The sequence below is a fragment of the Octodon degus genome, unplaced genomic scaffold, assembly GCF_000260255.1.
Source record: "Octodon degus isolate 3935 unplaced genomic scaffold, OctDeg1.0 scaffold00010, whole genome shotgun sequence".
Taxonomy (NCBI): domain Eukaryota; kingdom Metazoa; phylum Chordata; class Mammalia; order Rodentia; family Octodontidae; genus Octodon; species Octodon degus.
The window spans coordinates 16468421-16493713 of NW_004524586.1; the positions used below are offsets into that span (position 1 = coordinate 16468421).

The 25293-nt window shown below is 41.6% G+C and overlaps 1 protein-coding gene across 2 annotated transcripts in view; it reads right to left on the reverse strand.

Moving 5' to 3' along the window:
* The window catches only part of Dock1 (dedicator of cytokinesis 1), a 542363-nt gene that overhangs the window by 346551 nt on the left and 170519 nt on the right, over positions 1-25293 (reverse strand). For both annotated transcript variants that reach the window (XM_004625582.2, XM_012513454.2), the window contains exons 24-25: positions 10125-10195; positions 7307-7413 (exon numbers count right to left, since the gene is read on the reverse strand). In XM_004625582.2, the coding sequence (XP_004625639.1) occupies positions 7307-7413; positions 10125-10195 (178 nt within the window). The remainder of the gene's footprint in view (positions 1-7306; positions 7414-10124; positions 10196-25293) is intronic.

Genomic DNA, 25293 nt, shown 5'->3' on the forward strand with positions numbered 1-25293 from the left:
ATAAGGCAAAGATTTGGCTAAGGTATTCTGAAAGGATTCCGGGCGGCCACTGGGTACTCAGAAAAGCACATTTGGATTGCTGATTACGGCACAGACAACAGCTACTGATTGGGAAGTTCTGCAACTTCTTTTAAGACATGAAGCTCCAGTCTACTTTCGGCTCACTTAGCCTACGGTAATTTTGGATTCCTAGATTTCATACAATCTCATTTATTATGTTGGGTAAAATGTGCTACTAAAATCAAAATCTTAACTTTGTACTTAAAAAGATAAATGAAATATTTCAAAATATTGTATTACCTGGCAACTCCTCATATAACCAAGCTAAGTATTTACTTACAGAAAGCACAACTTTGAAACAGGACTTGAGACAGCCTCTGATAAAAAGACTTATAGCACAAGAATAAAGACTCTGGGCATGACAATGACACAGAAATGTGACACAGGCAGAAGATACACAATGGCCAAAGGCCCAGGCTGAGAACATCACTAACAGCCAGCAGTGAGCTTCCTTCCAAGCTTTTTACTGCCTACACAAGGAGTATGTTTCCACAGAAGACCAAACATCACCTTAAAATATACTGCAACAAACTTCTATCTTAAATATTTTATTGAACTCTATGTTAGGTGTTTCCTCAAATCAAATCCAAGACAGACTTCTGCAACTGAAATTTTAAAATATATATAAAGATGTCCTCAACAACATACAATAAAATCAGGTACAAGTTCATGACAATTCTTATTCACGGAGAATGGACATTCACCATACGTGAGGAAAACTGGGAAAAGCCATCTGAATCAATGGTGTTGTTACCTGTGTCAGCCCAAACCAATCAATCAATAGCCTGATCAGTAAATTAAATGAAAGCAGGGGACGCTGTGCTGGAAGTGCTCCGACCCACGACTGCAGTGAACTGTCACAAGAGACTCTGCCAAGAGCACAAGCATGCAAAGATGTCACAGCAAGTGTATAGCAAAAGGACTTCTAAAGGGACAACTGCAGCCTCGGATTGCTGGTCCTTTTGTTATTATTCATTGTGGTCAATGATTATTGTTTAAAATATCTGACAGAGTCCTTCTCACTTTGCCTCTAGAAACTTCCCCTGGCACCAACCTCTTTCAATATGCTCATCACTTCCTACGGCACATGTTCTTACTACAGCTCTGCCACTTCCAAATAAATCGGTCACTGAAGAATCCTTTTGCACTGTTTTTTGTCTGGTTGGTTGTTTTGTTGACTGACATACCTAATAACCACAAAAGGAAAGAAAGCAACACCAACCACCAGAGAGAAACAACAGCTCCTGGAACAGGTCCTTCTGCAGCCTCATTTCCATGACCCTTCCTGCCCTGGTCAGTCTTTATTCCCACTGAGCCCTGCTTTAGAGTAGCTCCCTGCTGACTTCATTGGGGTATTCTGGAAACATTCTTTCCTTGAGAAAGGCCTCTTTGAGAGAACCTCGTGGGTTACTAGTCCCATGCAGGGTCTTCCTAGGCAGGTGCTTTGAACGATGAATTGAGGCGAAGGTCATTTCTGCTTTCCTTGGGTCTTACTGCTGGACAGAATTTAATTCAAACTGGTCAAGGTAAGCTGAGCTGGCAATTCCTGGCAATAGCTTTAGTAGGGGTTCCCGTGGCTATGTGGCTCTTGTTCAGCAGGGATCTTTTCCTGTGTTACTTAATATAATTGAGTTTGTGATAGTACATTATGGCCTTTAGTGAATTTACATGTAGTTTTGTGTAGTTTAATATTTTATTTTGATTCATGTGCCTCATTTAAGAATTTTTATCACAAGATAATTCTCAAAGTACAACTACGAGGTTCAGAGGCACAGGCTTTTTTACTCACTATTTTCTTTCCATTTCCTATTTTGAATCTGTTAAGTCTTTTACAATTATGAAAACAACTGCGCATTTACGTTGGCTTAAAAGTTAATTTCAGTCCATCCCATTAACCATTAAACTCACTTAATGTTGAAATGATGGGAGCAAGGGGGTCAGCAAAAACTTTTCCAAACATTCTGTTATGTGACCTACTCTACCTCAAAAATTTGGTCCACAGTATTAGTAATAATACAAACAAAAAGCTTAAAATGTACTCATGTAACAGGTGTCCTTACCTTGTTCCATTTTATTGTAATTTGGATTAAGTTCTTTATAAAATGATAAACTTGTATTACTATATTACTGTCTCATCAATTTAATGATAAAAAGAGTATAACTTTGCTCTGGATTTCAAGGATAAAGAGGGTGATACTGTCTTCACTAGATGGTTAAGGTCACAAACACCAAAGTTTGATCAAAGAAGGTGCATAAGAAACGGTAGTGCAATGTGCGTTGCCTCCTGTGTGACAAGCACAATAGTTAACATTCTGAGCTTTTCTTACAAAGAAATGGGGTAAAATAATGACAGCATTTATCTTCCGCAGTCAAATGCTCTACCTTTGAGCTATACCTCCCTCAGTATTTACCTTCTATCTCAGTTTCACAAGTAATCTAAAACTTAACAAGGTAGTTAACTATAAACCAAACAATTATTTCCAAGTGTAAATTTAATTTATCTTGCTTATTTAAGTTCCATTTTTAAAAGACAGTATGTTTGTGTCTAGTAAGTTTTCTTATTTGCTGATGAAAAACACAATTTAGGATGACCGCCCTCATGGATCGCCACTAAACACTAACGTTAGTAAACATTAAAGAGTCTTTAATGTAGATAATCTTAAATTTTATACATAAATAAAATAAAAATTAAAATGTATTTTGATGAGAAAACTACAAAAAGACAAATACATTTTATTGAGAAAAATAATTTTATCTGAATTTAAAGTTATTTAAGGAAAGAAGGCAGAAAGGAATCAATGAGTTTTACATATGCAGATATATTTATAGTAAGAAAAGTTTACAAAGTAATTTTGGGGGACAAAATAATGATGATGTATAATGAAATAAAAATTTCCTCCTGAAGTAGAGAGGAGGAACTGTTCCAAAACTAAAGGGCAAGAGACAAGCAGGGGACAGGCAGGAAGGCGGGGAGACACGAAGGGAAGAAAGAAGGCCGCCTGCCAAACTGAAGATCTCACAGAAGTCACAGAACTTGACAGGTCAATGAATCTGATAAAGGGAGAGTGGGGTGTGAATAAGCCAGCTATTCCTTTAAAAACTGATTTATAAAATCGTATGAAAATTAAACATTAATGAGCTCATACAAAATGAGACTCTAATTCACTATGTTTAAACTACTGAGCATTTCTTAAAATGCTGAAATGCTTTTAATAAAATTTACAAAACAGGTCCAGACAACAAAGATTTTACATCTTACCAAGACAATTACTTGTACTTTTTTGTTGCCTTTATTCAGTATTTGATCGCCTAGAAAGAAACTAAATCGAAAAAGTTTAGGATTTTAAATTATTTGTCTTAAAAGTACCTTGAGTGGCTATAAGTAGTTAAATCTGGCTTATTACTTTGATTAAATGACTTACTTTAAGGAAATTACTTTAAGGATTACGTAAAATCTGGTCAGCCATAATTATTATCTTAAAAAGCCATAAACCATAAAATAACTAAATTTTCTTGGCCATTGTTAGTCTTTCATCAAAACTTAACCATGACTATTGTGTATTTTTGGGCAACCATAGTTTTGTTTTTCATGTACCTGTTTAAGGGACTTGTTTTCTATTTGTTTCTAGGTTTTTTCGGTTTTGGTTTCTTGAAATTGGATGTCATTATATAGTGCAGCCTGGCCTACCCCTGCATCTGGCCTAGAACTTGTGATTCTCCTGCCTCAGCCTCCCTGGTGCTGGCGTTAGAGGTATGGTGCGGCTATGTCTGGTCTATGCACGGTAATTCTTCTTTATGGTATTTACAATCCGAGTCATAAAAATATGAGATTCTGGGCCAGGGATATAGCTCAGTGAACAGCACCTGCCTCGCTAGCACAGCATCTTGAGTTCGATGCCTGGTGTCCAAAAACCAAACCAAACAAACAAACAAATATATATATATATAATTTTTCTAATAAATGTAGGCTTCACTCATAACAAAATTGGCCTTTTTTTGATCATCCAAATTGGCATAACTGTAAAAAGAAAAAACTTAGGTTTTTTTGCTGCTGTTGTTCACAATATTATATAAATAGGATAGTGGAAATTTTATATTTTTCTTTTTAAAGTTGATAACTGTTGTACCAAAACTATTCAACTCATAATAAACTAACCTGGCCCTGAACTTGGAAATAATACCCACTGCGTACAGGAAAGACAGCACTGAGTCTAACAGCAGCCCCCAGCTGGGTGTGGTGACTCAAGCCTGTAATCCCAGCACTCAGATCAACACCAACCTGAAGTACATCGTGGAAGCCTGTCTCACACCAGAAGAGCATCCTCCAGGTAAGCTTCACCTAAGACTCACTCTAGCTAAGCCTTTGTTGCTCGAATGTGTCACAAAGTTTTGGACAATAACTTCCAGTCAGCAATTACTTGCACTCCCACTGTGGGACCAGTACTACAACCAAAGAGTTATCATGCTAGCAGCCACAGAAAATCAAAGCCTAACTATAATATCTTTGGTCAATGAAGTCTTCAAGAATAATCTTTATTAAAGGGAGAGAATGTGAAAGAAATGTAAAAGCTGTCAGAATGAGAAAAAAAAAAAAGTCAACTGTCTGAAGTCTATCATAAAAATATAAAAAGGGGAAGTGGTAGAGCAGGGGCTCATACTATTTCCTGATAGTAACTATCACAAAAGAATGCCAGACCACAAGCTTGCAAAGATATTACTGTAAACTTACACAAACAGTACTCCTGGGCCGGCAAGATGGCTCAGCAGACTAAGCGCCTACTTAGGCAAGCATAGGGACCTGGGTTCGATCCCAGCACCACATGCCAAGCCAGCCCCGCCCCTGGCCAGTGAGTCTGGGCGTGGCGTACACTGTAATCCCAGTGCTGGGAAGGTTGAAACAGGAGGATCACTACAAGTCCCAGCTGCACAGTGAGACCCTATACCAGATACATTAAAAAAAAAAAAAAAAAAGGTACTCCTACCAGGGTATCAGCATAGCAATTGTCTATTCAACCTTGGACTGATGTCATTTACCTTATTAATTACTGTGGTCAAGGATTATTATTGCAAGTACTCACTGTAATTTGCCTCATTTTTGCCTTTGAAACCCTTCCCTTGTGTCAATGACTTTGAATATGCCCATAATTTACTATGACACATTCTCACTGCCAGCACTCTACTATACTCTAAATAATTTCATAATTCTTTACAAAATCTCTCCCTGATATTTTTGAGGGGAGAAACAGACACTAATTTAATTAAAGACACTCATGATGGCAACGATGGTGGTAAGATATATTTCTGGGTTAGTTTTCCTATCTTTGGCACTGGAAGGTAGAGATACAGAACTACCGTGACCTACATGATAAAACCTAGAAAGGAAACTTCGGGGGGGGGCGGGTATATTCTTTACTGTAAAATACAGTGATACTTATGTGGCCAAATGGTTCTGATAGTAAAGTTAATTTTTTTTTAAAACTTGCTCAGTGTTTGTAACACTGCTGGCCAGTTCAACTGAAATTCCAACTTGAAAAACACCTGTAGGAACCGAGTGAGTCCCGTGTGCATTTAGCCAAAAACACAGAGGGCCAAGCTGCAGCCGAGACCCGACCCTCACCCGGACAACACACTGCGCTTTGGGGAGTGTCAGAGCTGTCACCACCGTGCTTTCTTTTTCACTTTATTTGCAAAACTGCAAACATAGCAATCTTATCTCCAAAGAAAGTTAGTGATGCCAGCAGGAAAGCTAAGAGAAATCTGCGACAACCATGAACGAGTTAGAAAAAGAAATCGTTACAAACTTTGTTAAGGTCATCAAGAAATGAATTTGTAAGTGTTAATTTGGGGGCCTCGGAAGCAATGATTTGGTTTTCCATTATGTCTTATGGAAAAAATATGTTCAGTTCACGAACATTTTGGTGTTTGAACACCAATTTGGAATGAGTTGAATTTGACAACCGAGGTCTGGCTGTATAGTCTTTCTGGCAGCAAAGTCAGAAGCAGAGCCCCCACGCATCACATCTGAGCACGCTTTTCTTACGTCTCAGGATGTCCTGGAAGGGAAAGTACCTTGAGAACACACAAGTCAGGACCCTGCTCTGCCCTGGAAACCTGGAATATAGATTATTGGGATTAATGGGTCAAGGCAGACTCATGTTCTTCAAGCCCAAGACAACGGGGAGAGCTGGCTTTCTTTTACAGAAGAGAGAGAGGTTTGCAGGCAGGGGCCTTAGAAAGCCACTCACTTCTTGGTTGATAGTTATTCTTCATAACAACATTCCTACCCAGATAGGAGGTCTTAATACTTTTTCAATGTAAACACTAGCTACAAAGGTACACTGCATTTTAGAAAGTGAACTCAAGAAATAAGATTAAGTTTAGCAGGTACATGCAGCATCCAGAAGCCAAGAAAGCACCAAGCACAGAATTAGACATGAAGAGTTCTCAGTCCAGCCAGGAGTAGCTGAATAAGGATACTCCAAGCCAGAGGAACTACAAACAGCACCATGGATGATACAAACTAAAGAAAGTGAATGGAATGGTGAAATGTCTGGGCACAAACGCAGGACAGTGAATCGGAATCAGTCAGTCCAGATGTCACTCACTATCCTCCATATATTTGCTTCAACTAAATGAGAAAGATTGTGCAATTATGCAATGGCTTTAAACTTTCAATAAAACTGCATGACATATGTATAATATTAATTCAATCTGCCAAAAAGTAAGAAAGGGATTAATCAAAAGGGTGGGGAGACAAGGACAGAATATATAAGGTGTTCTTCAGGATAAAGGAATTGAAGAATCATTAGAATTTTTATTACTCTGAGCACGGCTTCAAGAAACCTTGCTAAAGAAAACCAGGTTCAGAATAAGATGAGCCATTACTTCTGAATTTAAAGAAAACTTGATTTTTTTTACTTGGCAATCATCTCAGTGGACACAAGGGTCTGCCTCCCCAAGACAGACAATCACGCATTATGAAGGCTACAATGTCTGCTGATTATACAGGAGCCATGGCTTGCACCTAAATCATAAACTGAGCTGTTGCCTTCATTTTTAAAGATCCATTACCTGCACTATATGTCAATTACCATTCTCTAGTAAAGCTAAGTTGCCCCGTCTTGCGATGGGACTGTTTTAATTAGGTGCAAGCTCCAATCCTCATACTAAGGACAAAATTCAGAGAGCCCCTAACTTTGGACAATGGCTAATGTGACAATTTAATAATTCTTGGGGTTCCACTCACCATGCTGTGTAAACAGGTCACTGTGAACAATTTCAATCAAGCAGTAGAGCTTCTGAATGGTCAGCAGACCCACGGGCACATTTAGGATGAATTCAGTAAACATTTTGCTATTAGGAAAAGTGCAAGTAAAATAAATTAGACATATATAACAAAATGATTCGATGCTCTTCTAAGCAATACTTAGACATCAGGTCATGAAACACCAATTCCTAGTACTGCAAAGTTTAAAAATTAGATTTCAACATTCACTCGTTGAACGCTGGTTTGACCTTTGGAAGGAACTTGTATACTACTTACTTAAAATTGTTTAAAATAATGAAAAGCCAAATAATTTTACTTTTCTAAGAGCACAGCCTATAATTGACACATACTTTTATCAGAGCATATGTTACAATGATACACAACTGTACACAATCCAATACTCAATATACACTGGAAGTCTCTGGAGAGTCCTTTCAAACTAGATGGCTGGACCACAGCTTCTAATTTAGGAGGTCTAGGGAGGAACCTGGAATTGTTCCTTTATAACAGATTCTTAGGAGGTCTTGATGCCTTCATTTCAGGGCCCTCTGCTTTAAGAACCAGGCTGCATAGAAAAGCCTCCACAGAGACCGGACAGGCAGACACGCGATCCATGCCCCTCTCTCTTCATTTAAGTCTGCAAGGGCATAGCCTCATTGTCAATAAACAGGAACAGAAAATAAATGCATTCCTGCTAGACACTAAATCCCCAGGCACATGGCAGGTAGTACCTCCCCAAGAGCCCCTGGCCCTTCAACCCCAGGGCATGAGTGACCGAGTGCAGCCACCAAGTGGAGGAAGAACCCATTTTTTCTTCAGTTTAAGCACTTAGAGTCAGACATTCCTTTACTAATACTTATGTGAGCTGCTCAAGCTAGTATGAAAGGTGCCACACCTTGAGGGTGGTTCACTGTGCCAAACCAAAGCCACAACAAAAAGGAGATGGGACTGTGCTAGCAAATTCATCTGTTGTTAGCAAAACTGCGCCTCTCCGCTGCTGCCAACAGCACTGCTCCGAAGGTAGTGGAACTGGGATATTGCAGACCAAACCTGCGCATGTGCAATTCGGAACAGGAGCGGCCCACCGGGGACTCAGAAGGATTTAATTCTCAGCCACACTACTCAGCCTGAAAGCCGAATGAATGTCTTCCTGCCAGTATGTTTTTGGGGGTTGTTTGTATGTTTGTCCAGATCCACTCATCCATTCCATCATTCACTCATTTTAGAGGACGACGTCCAACCTTTCTGTCTGAGGCTTGCAGCCCCTCACTGTAGACCCATAATAATAAAAGCAATATAAACAGAAACTGGCATTTATCACCTGAGACTAAGTCTATACTGTGTGCCAGGCATCCATGTACTTTTCTCCTTTAATCCTAGCAAAGTCTTGTAACACAAAATGAAGACCTGTACCATACAAGTCTGATCTTGTATTAAATCCACTCTTTCACATCCAACAATAAAAATGAAGTATTTATCATCTACCAAGAATGTTTTCCTGCGTATCTGTGTATGAGGTGTAGAGCTTAGGTGTTATAAGAAAGAGGAGAGAACAAAGAAGTAGCATAGCATTTCTGCTTTGGGCTTTGTTCTGGGTATTCTTTTGGTTTAAATGTTTTATTCTGAGACAGGGTCTAGTTAAGTCACTACATTATCTAAGCAGGGCTCAAAGTTACCTGACTTGGGCTGGCCAAATAGCTCGGTGGATTAAAGCGCCTGCTTAGGCAAACACAGGGACTGAGAGTCAAATGAGACTGGGTGTGGCAGCGCGCGCTTGTAATCCCAGCCCTTGGGAGGCTGTAAACAGGAGAATCACTGTGAATCCGATCTAGTAGTGAGACCCTGAACACCCTGTAGACCCTGCCCTAAAAAATACAAAAGAAAGAAGATGAAGAAGACAAAGAAGATGAAGACAATGAAGACGAAGACGAAGACAAAGATGACAAAGACAAAGACGAAGAAGATGAAGACGAAGACGAAGAAGAAGATGATGATGAAGAAGACGAAGAGGAAGTTGCCTGCCTCAGCCGCCTCGAGGGCTGGGCTTACAGGCACAGCCTACCACACCCTGCTCCCACATGAAATTTTTCAGAAGCTGCAAAATAAAACAAAAGCAACAAGGATACATGGAAATTCAAACACCTCCGTTTACAAAATGCCCAATTCATGTTACAGTCCGTAGGGTTCTAAATTACCTTTCAAAGAGATCACTGTGGCTGGTGATAGCTGATTCATTTTCCATATACTTACAGTTAGCAAAGTGTCACAGTTACCACCACAGGCACAACCTAGTGACCTAGCTAGACCCTCGCTCAAAATAAAACATTTAAATAAAAATTTTTAAAGCTCCAGAACATGGCTGGGGAGATAGCTCAGCAGTCTAAGTGCCTGCCACATAAATGCAGGGACTGGGACTCAAACCCTGGTACCACATGCTGTGCAGGCCCCGGAACCTGAGGTGCACCCTGCCACCACCCAAACCAGGCGTGGTACTGCGTGCCTATAATCCTAGCACTGGGGAGGCTGAGACAGGAAGATCACTATGAGTCCAAGCTGCATAGTCAGACCCTGTACCAAATAAGTAAATACATTAAAGATTAAAAAAGAATAATATAATTAATTAAAAGCCCCAAAACATAGAAGCTATATTATTGTTCCTTTACTCCCCACCTTTCTTACAGAATGGACAGGGCACTGCTCTAGGCAAAAAGAGACAGAACCCGGAGCATGCCACACTCCATTTGCACATGCCGCTGGGCTACTACGTGGCAAGCACTGGCCCTGGAGGCACCATTACCTGAGCTCTTTGGGATCAAACACCAACTTCACATCATTGACGATAGTTGGCAGGTATTTCAAGGCCGCACCCTGCAAAGCAAGAAAAAGAAAGGCTGAGCCAGATGCAGGCTGGTGAGAGTGAATGTGAATCTATTACTCAAAAAAAAAAAAAAAAAAGCAGCAATGTAAAAAAGAGACAGATCATTTCATGAGGGGGTGAGGGCTAAGCACAAAGGAAAGAGCAGAATAATCCTCTAATCCACAAGAATTCATAATTTCTTACATAGTTGTGTTATCCACTAATAATAACAATGTAATATTAACAGAAACACAGTCATCACCTGGAGACCAACAACCTAGACTTATGCTAAGCCTTTGTGTGGTTTTAAGTCTTATAATAAGATGAAGACCATGCCTTACCTACGCGTAGCTTCTTGCATTAAATCCACAGCAGTGCTTCTATACTGAGAAAATAAAATCTTTGCTCTATTCCACAAATATTTTCTGGTCTATTTGCACATTTCTTAGGTATGAATCAATTATCTCCTATATTAATGCCCTTTTATGAAACACATAGCCTCGATACAGTAATGGTAATGAGGGATCCTACCGCTTGTCGTGCACAGTGCTAGGACCCTTGTGACATTTTAATTCTAATAGTCTTCCTATGGTGAGTTAGCAGCATTCAAATTCAATGAAGAATTTGAAAATAGGGACACAAATTATTGTGTCCTTGCTCACACAAGTAGTACTGAATCTGGCAGAAATAAATTCAATTGGAGGGAAACTAGAGATTCTATCCCTTTTGCGATACCCTGTTAGAGAAAGTTATGAACTTCAAATGCTCTAATGTGCTTTGCCACCTTCTGCCACTGACTCGTAAGTAATTCCATACAGTAGACTGAACTCTACCTCAATGAATTAAACTTTGCTCATGCAACGTATTTCATGAGTTACATTAAAGCTAAAAAAAAAAAAAAAAAAAAAAAAATAGAGGGAGTGAGAGACAAGGAGGAAGGGGAGGAGAAGGCTTTCATTTTGGAAAGCACCGTATCTACTACGTAAATAATTGTTATTACTATTTTCCAAAACAAATGAGCAGAAACCCACTTTAAAAATATTATCCTGAACATACATGGTCAAAGAATTTGTAACAAAATACACATTCTCCTAAGATGATCATCACATAAATTTTATTCCATACCTAAAGAGTACACAAAAATTGACTTTTTTTTTTTGGGGGGGGGACCTGCAATTGGACCTCAGCCCCTGAGCCTGCCTAAGCTTGCCTAAGCAGGTACTTTAGACCACTCAGCTATCTTGCCAACCCCCCAAAATATTAACTTTAAACACACACTCCAGATTTTTTAAGTAAAAAATGTAGAACTGTGAAATTTTTCGGAAAAAATGTTGTAACCCTGAGTTAAACAAAGAACTCTTAGATATAGTACTAACTCCACAACCTATAAAAGGAAACATCCAAAACAAAGAGCTTGGACATTTCCATAGACAAAATTTAGATAATAATAATAATAATAAAAAACAGCCCCACAGGAAGAGAAGAAAACCATTTTCTCCGCACTCCCCTCCAAAGGAAGTAAAAGATGTAAAGAGCAAGCTCTCTCAGAAGATACATGGGAGGCAACTCTGCACTCAGAAAGAGGCGCAGCACCATCAGTCACGAGGGAAACATGGATTATACCAACAATGAGATACCACAAACATCTATGACAATTGTTGATTTTTGGTTTTTTATTTTTTGAGGAACCAGGGATTGAACTCAGGTCCTTGCGCTTTCCAGGGAAGCGCTCATTCCACTGAGCCATCTCCCCGGCCCCACTATGACAAATATATATATATATATATATATATATATTTGTGTTATGTGTGTATCCTGTTGGTCTGAGTGCCAAAACAGTGAAGCAGCTTTAAAAAAAAAAAAAGAAGAATCAATAAAAGCAATGGTATAAAATTTCAAAACAAGATTACAGGAGAGTAACAATGTTCAAGTCATTGCGCGCTGTTACCTTCAAAGGAGTTGCAGATAATACAAGATATAGGCATGAAAAAGTGATCAAGGAATATTTCTTTTCAGTGAGCTAATAGTAATTATTTGTGTAGCAATCTTAATAACTATCTTGTGTGCAGGTATTTTTGTGTATAATTTTTTTCTCCTTTTCCCTCTTTTCTCCTTTTCCTCATTCCAGTTTCTCTTTTACTTGAGCAGTTTCTTCTACCTGACAAAATCTACTGCACATTTTAGGTCTTATTTACTCTTTTAGCCTCTTATACTAGGGAGACAATATGATGTTTATATATGTGAAACTGATGTATTTCACTTAAAAGTACAGACTCAAGTCGCCTTCATTCCCCTATAGATGTCTCCTGTTTATCTTTAGATGTCTCCTTTGTATTTAAAAAAAAAAAAAATCTTTTTTTATCCATTCCAAGGCTCATGAACATCTGGGTTGTTTCCAAGATTTTGCTGTTATAAACATGGGTGCACATATATGCTGTAACATGACATTTTTAATTCTTTTGGAATAGCTGGGTCCAAAGGGACCTCTAATCCTAGACTTTTGAGGACTCTTCAGACTGATTTCCAAAGTGGTTGCACCAGTGCACACTGCCATCAACAATGAAGAAGCACAGCCCTCTAGCACGTGTTATTGGCTGCCTTCTTGATGGCAGCCATTGTTTCTCGATCGAGATGGACTCTCAGTGCTGTTTTAATTTGCATCTCTTGAATGACCAATGATGTCGAACATTTTTCATCTATTTATTTGCCATTTGTATTTCTTCATCTGAGAAGCATGTACTCACCTGAGATGCCCATTTTTTGATTAGGTCTTTCAATTTGGGAGTAGTGGAGCAACTTTAGAAAAAGTACTTGGCAATTCCTTACCATGAGACAGGAAAGACCCAGAGGCAAAGAAACTACACTATTGGGTGATTGTTTGTTCAAATGAAATGAAACTTACACTCATAAAAAACCCATATATTAAAAGTTTTCAGGAGCTTTACTTGTATTCAATAAAAACTAGAGCGCCGGCAAGATAGCTCAGCGGTCTCAAGTGCCTGCTTAGGCATGCTTGCTGGCACAGGGGACTGCGGTTCGATCCCCAGCACCACATGTTGTACCAGCCCCACCCTCAGGGTGGGCTGAGCCAGCCAAAAATTAAATACATACATACATACATAATAAAAACTAGAAACAACCCAAATGTCCCTTAAGAGGTGAATCCATGTAATGGAACACTACTGAGAATCATAGAAGAACAAAGCACTGCTACACACGTTGTAAATCTCAAACTTGACAGGCCACAAACTACATGATTCTACTTTATAACATTCTGGAAAGAGCAAAATCTATCAGCAGTTCCCAGGGGGCAGGGTTGGCATCATCCTCGATGGGATGGAGGAGTATTAGGGTTGATGCACCTTTTCCACAGAGTGATTAATTACACTGCACCTTTGTGGAAACAAGCAGAGCCTGTCCAATAACAAGGAGTTCATTTTCATGAGTGTAAATTAGGCCTCAATCTTTTATTTTTTTATTTTATTTTATTTATTTTTGTATTTTAGGGAAGGGTCTACAGGGTGTTCAAGGTCTTATTACTAGATCAGACTCATATTGATCCACATGTTTACAGCCTCCCAAGGGCTGGGATTACAAGCACGCACCAGCAAGCCCAGTCTCAATAGCCATCTCAGAGTGCCCTGGGGGAGGGGCCGGCACAGCAGGCCTGGGGATCGAAGCCCCCAGCCCCTGCACCAGCTTGCAGGCACTTTAATCCGTTGAGCTATTTATTTGGCCACAGGTTTCAATCTTTTAAATACTCAAAAGTATATTACCCGACAATAGTCCACAACTATTCAATATGCAAAATACCTACAACAATGCTAACACGTGTTTTGACTTTCTGTGTGAGACTTAAGTATTCCAATTTAAGTCAGCTCAGATCCTCATCTATACAAGGTGACTATCCTACACATCAGACATGTTTCTAGGTGATCCACTATCCTGAAATATTAAATGCTCAAGGTGACCTTTGGAGGGAGGCCTGGGATCAGCCCCACCCACAGACGAGAATGTGTGGCACAAAATCAGGCAGTGATTTGCTGAGATTCCCACTGCTAGGACTCAAGAGTGCTCTCCCTCTCCAGCAGGTTCTGTCCAGTCATCACCACAAAGCTCAACACTTGGCCCTCTAGACGACAAAACACAAGAAAGTAACTTCAACACAAAAAACTTCCCTAAAGAATTACGGGTATGACAGCTTTTCCTCATGGGTGTTATCCTTTAATGCCAACTACATCAAGGGTTTCCAGTTCTCAGCTGGCAGATGCGACTGAGAAGAGAATTAAGCAGAAATAATTTCACTCTGGCTTTAAACATTCTACGTCAACTTACTTCAGAAGTCGGTTCAGAAGTCGGTTCAAAATATTTGTCATGACATTTAATAACAAGTGCCTACACAAGCTGATTGCTTGGTCTCCCTAAGTGTCTTGTCCAATTTGTGGCTGTCCAGAGGTTAAGGCACAAATTTGCTTCGTGCATTTTATACTATAGCCAACAAAGCATCATCCACCTGCAGCAACTTCATAAATACCATTTCACAACGGTGAAGCAGACAGCAACAAGCCGGCAAGGCTGCTTGTACAGCCCACTTGCACCAGTCTCCTTAGGACACCTAACATTGCAATAACCAGGACAGACAGAGTGCCAGGAAGGGCCAGGGTTCCCGAAGGCCTCCCTGGCTAGGGTCTTCCCAGGCATCCCACACCTAGCATGCCCAAGTGGCACTCCCTGTGCTTTTTTTTTGAATCGATGAAGTGTTCATCTGTCGTCCTGGTGGTGGGTGGGTCCAATTCCAGCTGCACTTGAGCTTAAGGCAATCGTGCATGTGCACTGACCCACTGACCCGACCAGAAGCCAGACCTGAGGCTCACACACACTCAGGCCTGTGAAAAACAGTAAGGCTCCCACCACTGAGCACCAACTAAAAGGCAGCAATCCACAGAAAAGAGATCAGAAACAAAATTAGAGAGAATCACAGCTGGCGGGAAAGCTATTTCTACTTAGATTAAAAGACAGGCAGGTTGCTGGGTGTCTTAAAATTGGGTTCACTTTTAAATATCTAGGCAATCAGGGAGCTCATGGCATTCAGCAATCATAACTCTTAGGAAAGAAAGTGAGGTCAAAACTGAATCAAATGTACAAGAAACACGCTGAAAGTTTTAAATGGAAAAAAAACTCATAAAAGGAGTATAAAAGGGCAGAAAATGCTAAAACTTTTTTAATTGCTGAAATAGTTTGGGGTAAAGAATTAAATAAATTTTATACTCTAAGCAAATTTAATTGTCATGCATCTCATGAGAATGCCAGCTCAATACAAACTGTAAAACACAACAAAATGCACTTTCTGTGTAGCATCAGTTTAATATTGTAAGAGTCTCTGGCTAAAAATATTACCACTGATGATGATTAATAGACACTATTTTAGGGTAAAGTTCAGGCTACATTATTCAGTATAATTATTTTAATTAAATCCATTACCATATCTTTATATAAGATTAGGAGAGCTATCGGTGATACAAAATAAGTTTTTCTTGAATAATGTATGAAGCAATTATTAATTTACATATTTCTAGAGAAAATGCATATTAAAATTGTTCCATTTGAAGGTTTTGAGCTAAAATATATATGATCTACAAATGCGCTGTTCAGATTTCAGTGTCCCATCTTGCAAAGATTTAAGGCAGAGCTAGAGGCCTAGGAAGAACCAGGTAATCTTGACAAGGAGAAGTAGGTACTGTCAGATCAACCCAGCGGAGGGGGCTTTCTGAAACAGGGCATGTGACCAGATGTGCACGCTTGGTAAGGACAGAGCACACAACAGTTGGAGGAATTCTAGAATACACTATTACACCGCTCATGTTGCAGAAATTCAGAACAAAAAGATGACAACTGCTTCAGTTCTTTATATTCTATTAAATGAAGACTACTTATACTTTAAGTATCTCAAAGCTAAAATAACTTCTGGCCTGTCACCAAGCTTCTTTGAAATACATTCTGGTCTTTAAATACAGCACTGCTCTTCACTCCGGTCAATCCACAGCAGCTCACTCAAGTGTCAACTGAGTTGCTGGGGGATACTGATCCTACAGACATCCGCCACTATCCATCACTAAGTCCAAAGTGCAACATTAATGAAGAAATTGCAAACTTACTAAGAAGTCTCAATGAAGCCAGCTGAAAGTCCCATTCATAAATGCCCATTGCCAGGACTGCCTGAGAGAGTATCAACACAAGGGAGAGGATTTCCCGGGTTTCACAGGGAGCAATGTGGTCTTGACTGATGCCTTCAGCATCTCAGGGGCCTGTCTACTAAACCACACACATACACACACACACACACACACACACACACACACACACACACACACTAACTTCCTGGCTGTTGTAGCTGAGTCACAAATGGGTCACGATAGCATGGAAGTCCTCAGCCCTTGGTCAGCCTAGCAAGCTCTGGGCACCTAAAGGCTTGCTCCCCTTTGGCCAGGATGACCACTTTCTTGGTGTCCAGCCCCAGGCTAAGGAAACCCCTGCTCCTGTCACATGCCTTCTCCAGCTGTTAGAATCACCACTGTAAGGTACAGCAGGGCTTGTACCTGGTTCAACCTGTCCCCAGTGTGGGGAGAAAGGGGGAGACCAGAACCGAATGTGGTCAAGGTTGGAATGAGCAGTAACAACCCAAAGGGGCCAGGACAGGAGCCACAACATGGGACTCAGGGCAGAGGCCAGAAACCTTGTACATTACAGGCTGAGAACCAGGAACCAGGAACCAGGAAACAAAAAGCAGACGCAAAAGGAAGGAGCAAATGACCAACCACAGCATGCGTGGGAACGGCTCCCTCATCTCTGCAGCCACTACACTCTTAGCCTCCCAGAACCCAAGCAGCAGGAATTAAGGCAGCCTAAGTGGGGTATTCCAGAAATCTAACCAAAACAAATTTGAATTACTGGATTTTTCTTTTTCCTTTTAAAATTTTATGCCAGCTAAATTGTGTACCTAAGAGCTCGGGAAGAGGGGAGTGAACCTGCGAGAAGGCTTCCCAATTGGTGAAAATTGGTTATCTGTCTAGACAGCTTCCAGGAGACAGAACATGACTTCCAAATGATGGAGATTTTCAAAAAGACACTTGAAATTTCAGGAGCCAACTGACAAGAAAATGGTCTGGTTCCACAGCATCTGAAGGCCCTGAACTACAGGGAGGCAGTTTTTGAAAACAGCAAGTAGAGAATACAAGCCACTACACTTGTTTCCTTCGTGCTCTGAATAACCTAACAAAAGGGAGCCTTTCAGCCAAAGTGGGCGACAGAAGGGCCATGTGCAGGAAACACAGGAAGGATGATGCAGGAAGGAGTGTGGGCCGCAGGCTGCTCAGTCAGGGAGCACCTGACTTTCTCATCCATGGTGACCGCCCCGCTGCGCCCTCACACAGCCCACAGTCCTAGCCCTTGGCAGAGACAGGCAGGGCGTAGACACCTCCCACAGGCCACAGTGCTGCTCTGCGCACAGGGCCCCAACACCCTGCGGCACCTTGTGCAGGAGAGCACGGCCAGCCCCCCTGCACCTCGCTGCCCCGCAGCTCATGCCCCCACCCAGACACATTCAAGCCCTAATCCCACGCACTAGGGTCTGCATGACCCCTCAAAAGTTCATGCAGAAATACTTCAGTCCCCACTGTGACAGCACCAAAAGAGGCGTCAGTAAGGATCAGCCAGGCTAGCAGCCTGCTTTCCCAGGCAGGACTGGCATCATCATAAAGTGGCTGGCTCTCACTCTCTCACCTTCCCTCTGCCAAATGACAACACACACAGTTAGAGAGCTCACCAGGATCTGGCACCTCCTCAGGTTACCAAGGTGCAGCGACCAGCGACCAGCTAATAAAGCGCTGCTCTTTATAAACTTCCCAGTCTCAGCTATTCTCACAGCAACACAAAATAAACAAAAACCCCTGGTACTTGTGACGATGGGCTTGTCTTAAATGGAACATTTGCAGGTAAATTAAATCAGGCTGAGAATGGGGCCAGTCGGATAGCTCAGTGGACTAAAGTGCCCGCTGCTTAGGCAAGCGCACAGCGGCTGGCCAGGGTTTGGTCACCAGTGCTCTGTGCCTGCCCCGCCCCCGGGGCACACTGAGACAGTGACTGAGACTGGGTGTGGTGGCGCGCACCTGTAATCTCAGCGTTTACAGACTGAAAACAGGAGAATCATTACTAGTTCCGTCTATGCAGTGAGACCCTGCAGACCCTGTATTTTTTTTTCAAAAAAAAATATTAATAATAACCTTTGCTAAATTAGGCTGAAAATGGATCCAAAATCCGATGCTAAGTTTTGTTTTTTTTTAAATCAGAGAAAGCCTAGGGATCCGTCTTGATTTTAGTTCAATGCACAGCGACAGACATGGGTCCAGTTTTGCTTGTCGGCATGTAGAAAGCCTGCCTTTCTAGCACCATGTATTACAGAGGCTATCCTTCTAGTGAATGTGCACGGCTCCTACGTCAAACATCAGATGCTGAGCGCATCTGGAGTTTTCTGTACCTTCTGATCTGTTCCACTGATTCTCAGGTCTATTTTTTTTTTTGCCAGTACCATGCCGCGCTTTTTTTTTTTTTTTTTTTTTTTTGCGGAACCAGGGATTGAACTCAGGCCCTTGCGCTTGGCCAGGGAAGCGCTTATTCTACTGAGCCATCTTCTGTGATAAAAGCGGGCCATGCTGCTTTTATCACAGAAGCACTGTAGTATAATTTCGAATCAGGGATTGTGATGCCTCTTGCTTTGCCTTTGCTGCCTGGAATTGCTTTTGCTCTTCCACGTCTCTCTGGTTCCAAATGAATTCGAGCACTGTTTTTGCTAGTTCTGTGAGGTATGTTAATGCTGTTTTGACTGTGACTGCATTAGGCTGTAAAGCAACCTTGAGAGTGTAGCCATTTTCACTAAACTGGTTCTTCCTACCCAAGAGCAAGGGATCTTTCTATTTTCTGATATTCTCTTAGATGTCCTTTTTCAGAGCACGAATGATTCCTAAGTATTTCAATATTTTTGATGCTACTGTAAAGGGAGTTGTTTCCCTAATTTTTCTCAGTAAGTTTGTTATTTGTGTACAAGAAGACGATCGATTCTTTAGTGTTGACTTTGTATCCAGCTATCCTACTGAATCTAGCTGTTAAATCTAGAAGTCTTTTGGTGTAGTTTTTGTGAAATAGGAAGAAATTGGTCAAATGCAAAAGGGAAATAGGGAGGGACTGAAAAAAGGAAGGGAAAGAAAAACTGAGAAAAGAAGGATAAAATGAAAACAGAGCTTTGTGAATAGGAAGGAGGTCTGAAAAGATGGGAAGGGAATGGGGGGTAGAGGAATCAAGAGATACCATGTGCAAATTCCCTACAATGAATGGGGTCATTATACAGACCTAAAGGGTACCAATGCACTTAAGTTTGACGTGTGTGTGTGCGCGTGTGTGTGTATAAAATAAAAATAAAAGTACATGCTTGTTCAGCCCATCACTCTGCAGGCTTTCACACCTGCAGGAGTGGGCAGATACGTGCTTTAGGTCACAGGTCGCAAGCACAAGGGCAGTGGAAGGGGCTGTGTGGTGAAAGAAGCTGCTCATGTCACAGTCAGGAAACAGAAAGAGGACAAGTCCAGGGTCCCTCAGTCCCTTCCAAGCTACACTCCAAAGCAGTCAAGTAGCCCCACCTCTCAGAAGTTCCAATACCCTCCACCCGCGCCACTTAAGTCCAAGCCGTTAGCATGTGGGCTTTTGGGGACATTCAAGATGCAAACTAGAAGCAGTATAAATAAAAACAACAATAACAACCAAAACAGAGAAGTTTCAGACCAAGCACACAGTTCACAGGAGAAACTTGGGATCCTGAGAACCACGGATAAAGAATGTCCTTACTTAGCAAATTAAGGTTATCACAGGACCCACCAAGGTCCCCTCCTAGGTATATATTCCAAAGAATTAAAAATGTGTGTTACAATGAAACTCTGTATAAGAACATAACCAGCCACTATATTCACAAAGACCAAGGTTAAAGCAACCCAAATATCTATCAAGGGATACATGGATAAAGAAATCATGGTGCCTTCATACAATGGAATACTATTCAGCCGGAAAAAGGAATGGGGCACTGGTGCATAGTGGGCCACAGACAACTCTTAAAAATATGCTAATAAAAACAAGCCAGACCACTCCCCCCCAAGAAGTGATACCTCTTACAGGGCTATTTAAATGAAATATGCAGAAGGGTCTGACCCACAGAGACAGAAAGCAGATCAGAGGTTCTGGGGACAGGCAGTCATGGGGACAGGATCCATGTCATGCAGAAAGAAATGCTACGGAAAGGCCTAATGACAATCTCCACACATATCGTGAATGTTCTCAATGCCACAAAACTGCTCACATTAAGGTGGTCACAATAATGGTGCTCACATACAGTAGAGTCTCTCACTATCTTGTGGTGCAATTTTCTCAGACTCACTGTTCCGCAGGTTTTCAAAAATATTTCTCTAAATTATTTTTATCATTATTTTGTATTTTAGGGAAGGGTCTACAGGGTGTTCATGGTCTCTCTACTAGGACGGACTGGTAGTAACAGTGATCCACCTGTCTACAGCTTCCCAAGTGCTGGGATTATAGGGATGTGCCACCACACCCAGTCTCAATTTCCATCTCAGCGTGGCCCAGGCACAGGGACAGGGACAGCACAATAGGCCTGGGGATCGAACCCCCAGCCTCTGTGACTGCCTGCAGGTGCTTTAATCTGCTGAGCTATCTGGCCAGCCCTTCTCTAAATTATTTATTAGAGATTTTTCACTATATCAAGGGATTTCGCAGCACCGTATAGTTTATGTATGTTGTTAAAATTAAGTAGGTTTACTACTTCAGAAAATGGTTAAGGGCCGGCCAGAAAGCTAAGCAGACTAAAACACCTATGTAGGTAGAGTGCAGGTCCCAGGGTTCTATCCTGGGCACCACAAGCCTTGCCGGCCTCACACCCAGGGCATGCTGAGGAGGTGATTGAGATGGAGCGTGGTGGCACATGCCTGTAATCCCAGAGCTTGTGAGGCTGAAAACAGGAGGATCCCTAGGAGTCCGATCTGTATAGTGAGACCCTGTAGACCCTGTACTAAATTCATTTTTAAAAAAAATTAAGAACACTAGAAATGTTTTTAAAAGTGTTATAAAGGTTTATAAGAGTATGGGAAGGATTTATAAAGTCTTAAAATATACATATATAAATACTAAAATAAATATAATGTCACTACTTCACTGATTTTCACTTATCACGAGGGCATCTAGAGCGTACTCTCTTCGTTAAGTGAAGGACATGCATTTTAGCAAAACTACAAACAAATTAGGGGGGAATGAGAATGTCGTGTGTCCCCACTTCCTGCCCCTCAGCTGCAGGGTGGGGTCAACCCACCCAAAGGTCTCCAGCAGTGAGAGAACCATCAGGACCCTTTAGACTATCATTCGACAACATCGCTGGTGTCAGGGATCCTAACAGTGAATTCTGCTGCCACATCCCAGCACATTGGATTCGCTCTAACTACTCAACTGAGGGAAGAGAGACAGAGACAGGCAAGCATTCGAGAACACTGAGAACAGGTGCACGAAGAGAAGCCCACAGGAGGACTGATTCAGGCTGACCAGCGGTGAGAGAAAGAAATACAGGCCAAACTGAGTCACAAGAGGAGCTGCGGGACATCAGGGCCACGGGGCAGCCAGAGTGCAGGGTGAGGAGGAGGAGGAGGAGGGAAGAGGCAGCCACGCGCAAGCAACAAGGACCTGGTTTAGTTTCTACCAGTGCGCTCTGGCTGCTGTTACAAGGCACCACCCTCTGTGAGGCTTACACACTTCACTGCTGCTTCCAGGTTCTGGCCACTGAAGGCTGAGATTAGGGTGTCTGATGGCCTGGTCTCTCCAGAGGCCTCATACAGCTGGCTTCCGCTGGGGTCTTCCCCCAAGCATGTGCTGTACACTACCCCCCTTTCTTATAAAGTCATCAACTCCCATAGGGGTACCCCACTCTGATAACCTCATCAAAGGTAGCCAGAATTGAGGAGAGGTCAAAATCCACCAATGAACACATTTCCTTCAAATGTCTCTTCTCCACTGGGTGGGGTGCCATACTCCTGCACTTTAGCCCTCTGAACTAGCTCCCTAGCCCTCCAGGATGCTCTTTAATCTCGCTTTGCCTTCTTTTACTCAGCCCAAACTTGCTCTGACAAGCCAGGTTTTCTAATTTTTATTTTTTAAATCAACTTTGCCACTGCTTTTTGCTCATTTTGGGGTCCTTCCCACTGTCTACACCCCTAGTGGAACACTCAGGAGAGGACTGGAAAACAGAATGGATCAGGTGCTCCATCACCATGGGCCTAATGGGTAAAGGTTAAGCAAAGCCAGTGAATGCTCAGGGGGCATCGTAGGACAGAAAGCCTTCAGTCCCCAGTGAATGCTCAGGGGGCATCGTAGGACAGAAAGCCTTCAGTCCCCAGTGAACGCTCAGGGGGCATCGTAGGACAGAAAGCCTTCAGTCCCCCGTGAATGCTCAGGGGGCATCATAGCACAGAAAGCCTTCAGTCCCCAGGCTTCCCTCATCCACTCTTTCAACCTGAATGTGCGTGGTTAACTGAAAACATAAGCGTACCTGCCATGAAAGCTGTGCTCAATGAGGATGCTGACCCCCGGGAGGGAGCTTTCTAATACAGGGGTTGCTTCCTTTTTCTTTTTAATAGAAGTGCTGACCTCTGAAAGAGGTGCAGTGAAACCCTTCCGTAATCACAGGCTTCTGAGTCTCTTTCAGGCGGGGGCTCTGAAGGATGATACCCTTAAATGTGAGAATTACAGTAAAGTCAACGTAAGTGCACTGTGCGCAGAACCTGCTTCCAAGTTCATTTTTCTGGGTAACGCTAGAAGAACTAAAATGTGTGTTTCATGTTCCCTTTCGGACATACAGTTCAAACAAGCTGTCTTGTTATTTTCAGACACAGTAACAAAAATAATAGCTTAATTTCAACCAAAACAAGAATACAAAAAAAAACCAAAACCAACTTTCAAAAAATCTATTGAGGTTCTACTGTGCATATAATCACTAGTTTCACAGTGTTTAAACTAGTATTAAAAGTAATTTCTGATGAGTGTATTTAGCACAGACGAGGAACCACATCCTTGTTTTTAATATGGCAAAAAAAAAAAAAATTGGTGCTCTGCTCTAGAAGAATGTGCAAGCTTATAAAACTGACTGAAGGAAGAGAAAATGTCACAGGAAATGATGGTAAACAGAACAATAATAAGTGAAAAGGACAAAAGCCTCAACATCCAGCTTGGTATTTGATGATTTTTACAATGAGTCTGAAAATATGATAATAAAAAATCTGGGCCACTGCATGGCAGCTAACTGGTCATCAAGTTAAATAAAAGTTGGGATGAATTTTACAATTGCACTGATAACTGCCGGCATCAGAGGAGAAAACCTGTGAGCTTTCAGTTTGCATTTGTAAAAAATGATTTAGAGCAAATCTGAGAAAACTTTGAAATTAAATGCAAAAGCAATGGCAAGAAGATAATTACATTTATTGGAAAACGAAATGACATGACCATCAGAGAAAATTAAATAATTCAGCTCTACATCTTGAAAGGGTTAGATTTTGACAATAGTGTATAAAAATAAAGCCATGGGGAAAAAAAAAAAAAAAACACCACTCAGGATGCCACTCTCCATTTATTTCTAAGATTTGCTTTTGTAATCAAAGTATCATTTATCTATTTAATGATCAATTAATATTAAAATTTTCATTCAACTTTACATAGATGGCTTCCAACATGATGCCAATTCCTAGCTATGTGATATTACTCGCATTTTGTTGGAGTAGTTTACAAAGGCTGGGGTGAACCCCAAACCCCACTGAACACTTAAGCAAGAGGAGGTGCTGGGCAGTGTTGTTGGGAATGAGGTCCACGCTAACCTCGCTCAGGTTCTTGCACACTCAGGAAGACCCCCCACAGGGTTTCATGGTTAGATCTAGAATGTTCCTCAATAGCCTCATGTGTTCAAAGGCGCTACTTCTGGAAGGTGAATGGACCACAGGGGCACTAATCGGGGTTAACCCACTGAAATATGCAAAGCTGAGTGCGACAGTGGGAGGTAGAGTCTAGAGAGAGGAGGCAGATCCCTGTGGGCACATCCCGGGAGGATGCATCTACACTGTCTCCTCCCATTGTTCTCTGCTTCCTGGCCACTATGACATGAGCAGCAGTCCTCCAGGAAGCCCCTCTATGCAGCTTTCGCCTTGGAGCCAGGTGGCTATGGACCAAGACTTCTAAAAACCATGAATCTTAATAAGCTTCTCCTTTAAATTGAGGGTGCCAGGTGTTGTGTGTGACTGGTTAAAATATAATGCAGAGTAATCTTGGATGGTTCCTGGAAAGATGAGCACTTAGGATTTTTCAGACTCCTCCAAACCATGATAGATCTTACGTGGTCCAAAGACCAATGCCCTAGTCAATATTCCCTGCTGGGATGGGTCCACAAGGCAGCCCTCCCGCCATGAATATTTCTCACTCAGTCAAGTCATGTTCCGTGCACTAACACACTGACCAACCGACTCAGCACTCTATCAGAGAACTCAGTACCCACCTGAGAGGCTATAGCTCCCTATGCCGCTTGTAAAATTACAAACCCAAATCCTGAAAATTTCCCCAACTCTGACAGGTGTAGTTGGAATCTGCTATACACATCATGAATGAAGGCCCTTGTAAGGAAATGTTCATCAGAGCATTTACTGTACGTGATGAACACGTCTGTGGAGTGGTTCTGTAGCCAACTATAAACATCTCCCACCACATCCACTCCCACCTCCTCAGCTGAACGGAAACACTTTTGGTCCCTGTAAGGGAGGAAAAGCTGAAGGTAATGAGGATTTCACATTGTAGTGAGAGATTTTTACACGTTTTGTATTTACTTCAAATGTATCTATCAATCCACAGATCTACAGATCTGAAGTATGTATTTTGCTTGTATCTACAGTACATAAACATTAACTTAGAAATACTTTAATACCCTCCCATCTTGTAAAACTGTTTTGTATTTTAATTCTATTTCTTTCTC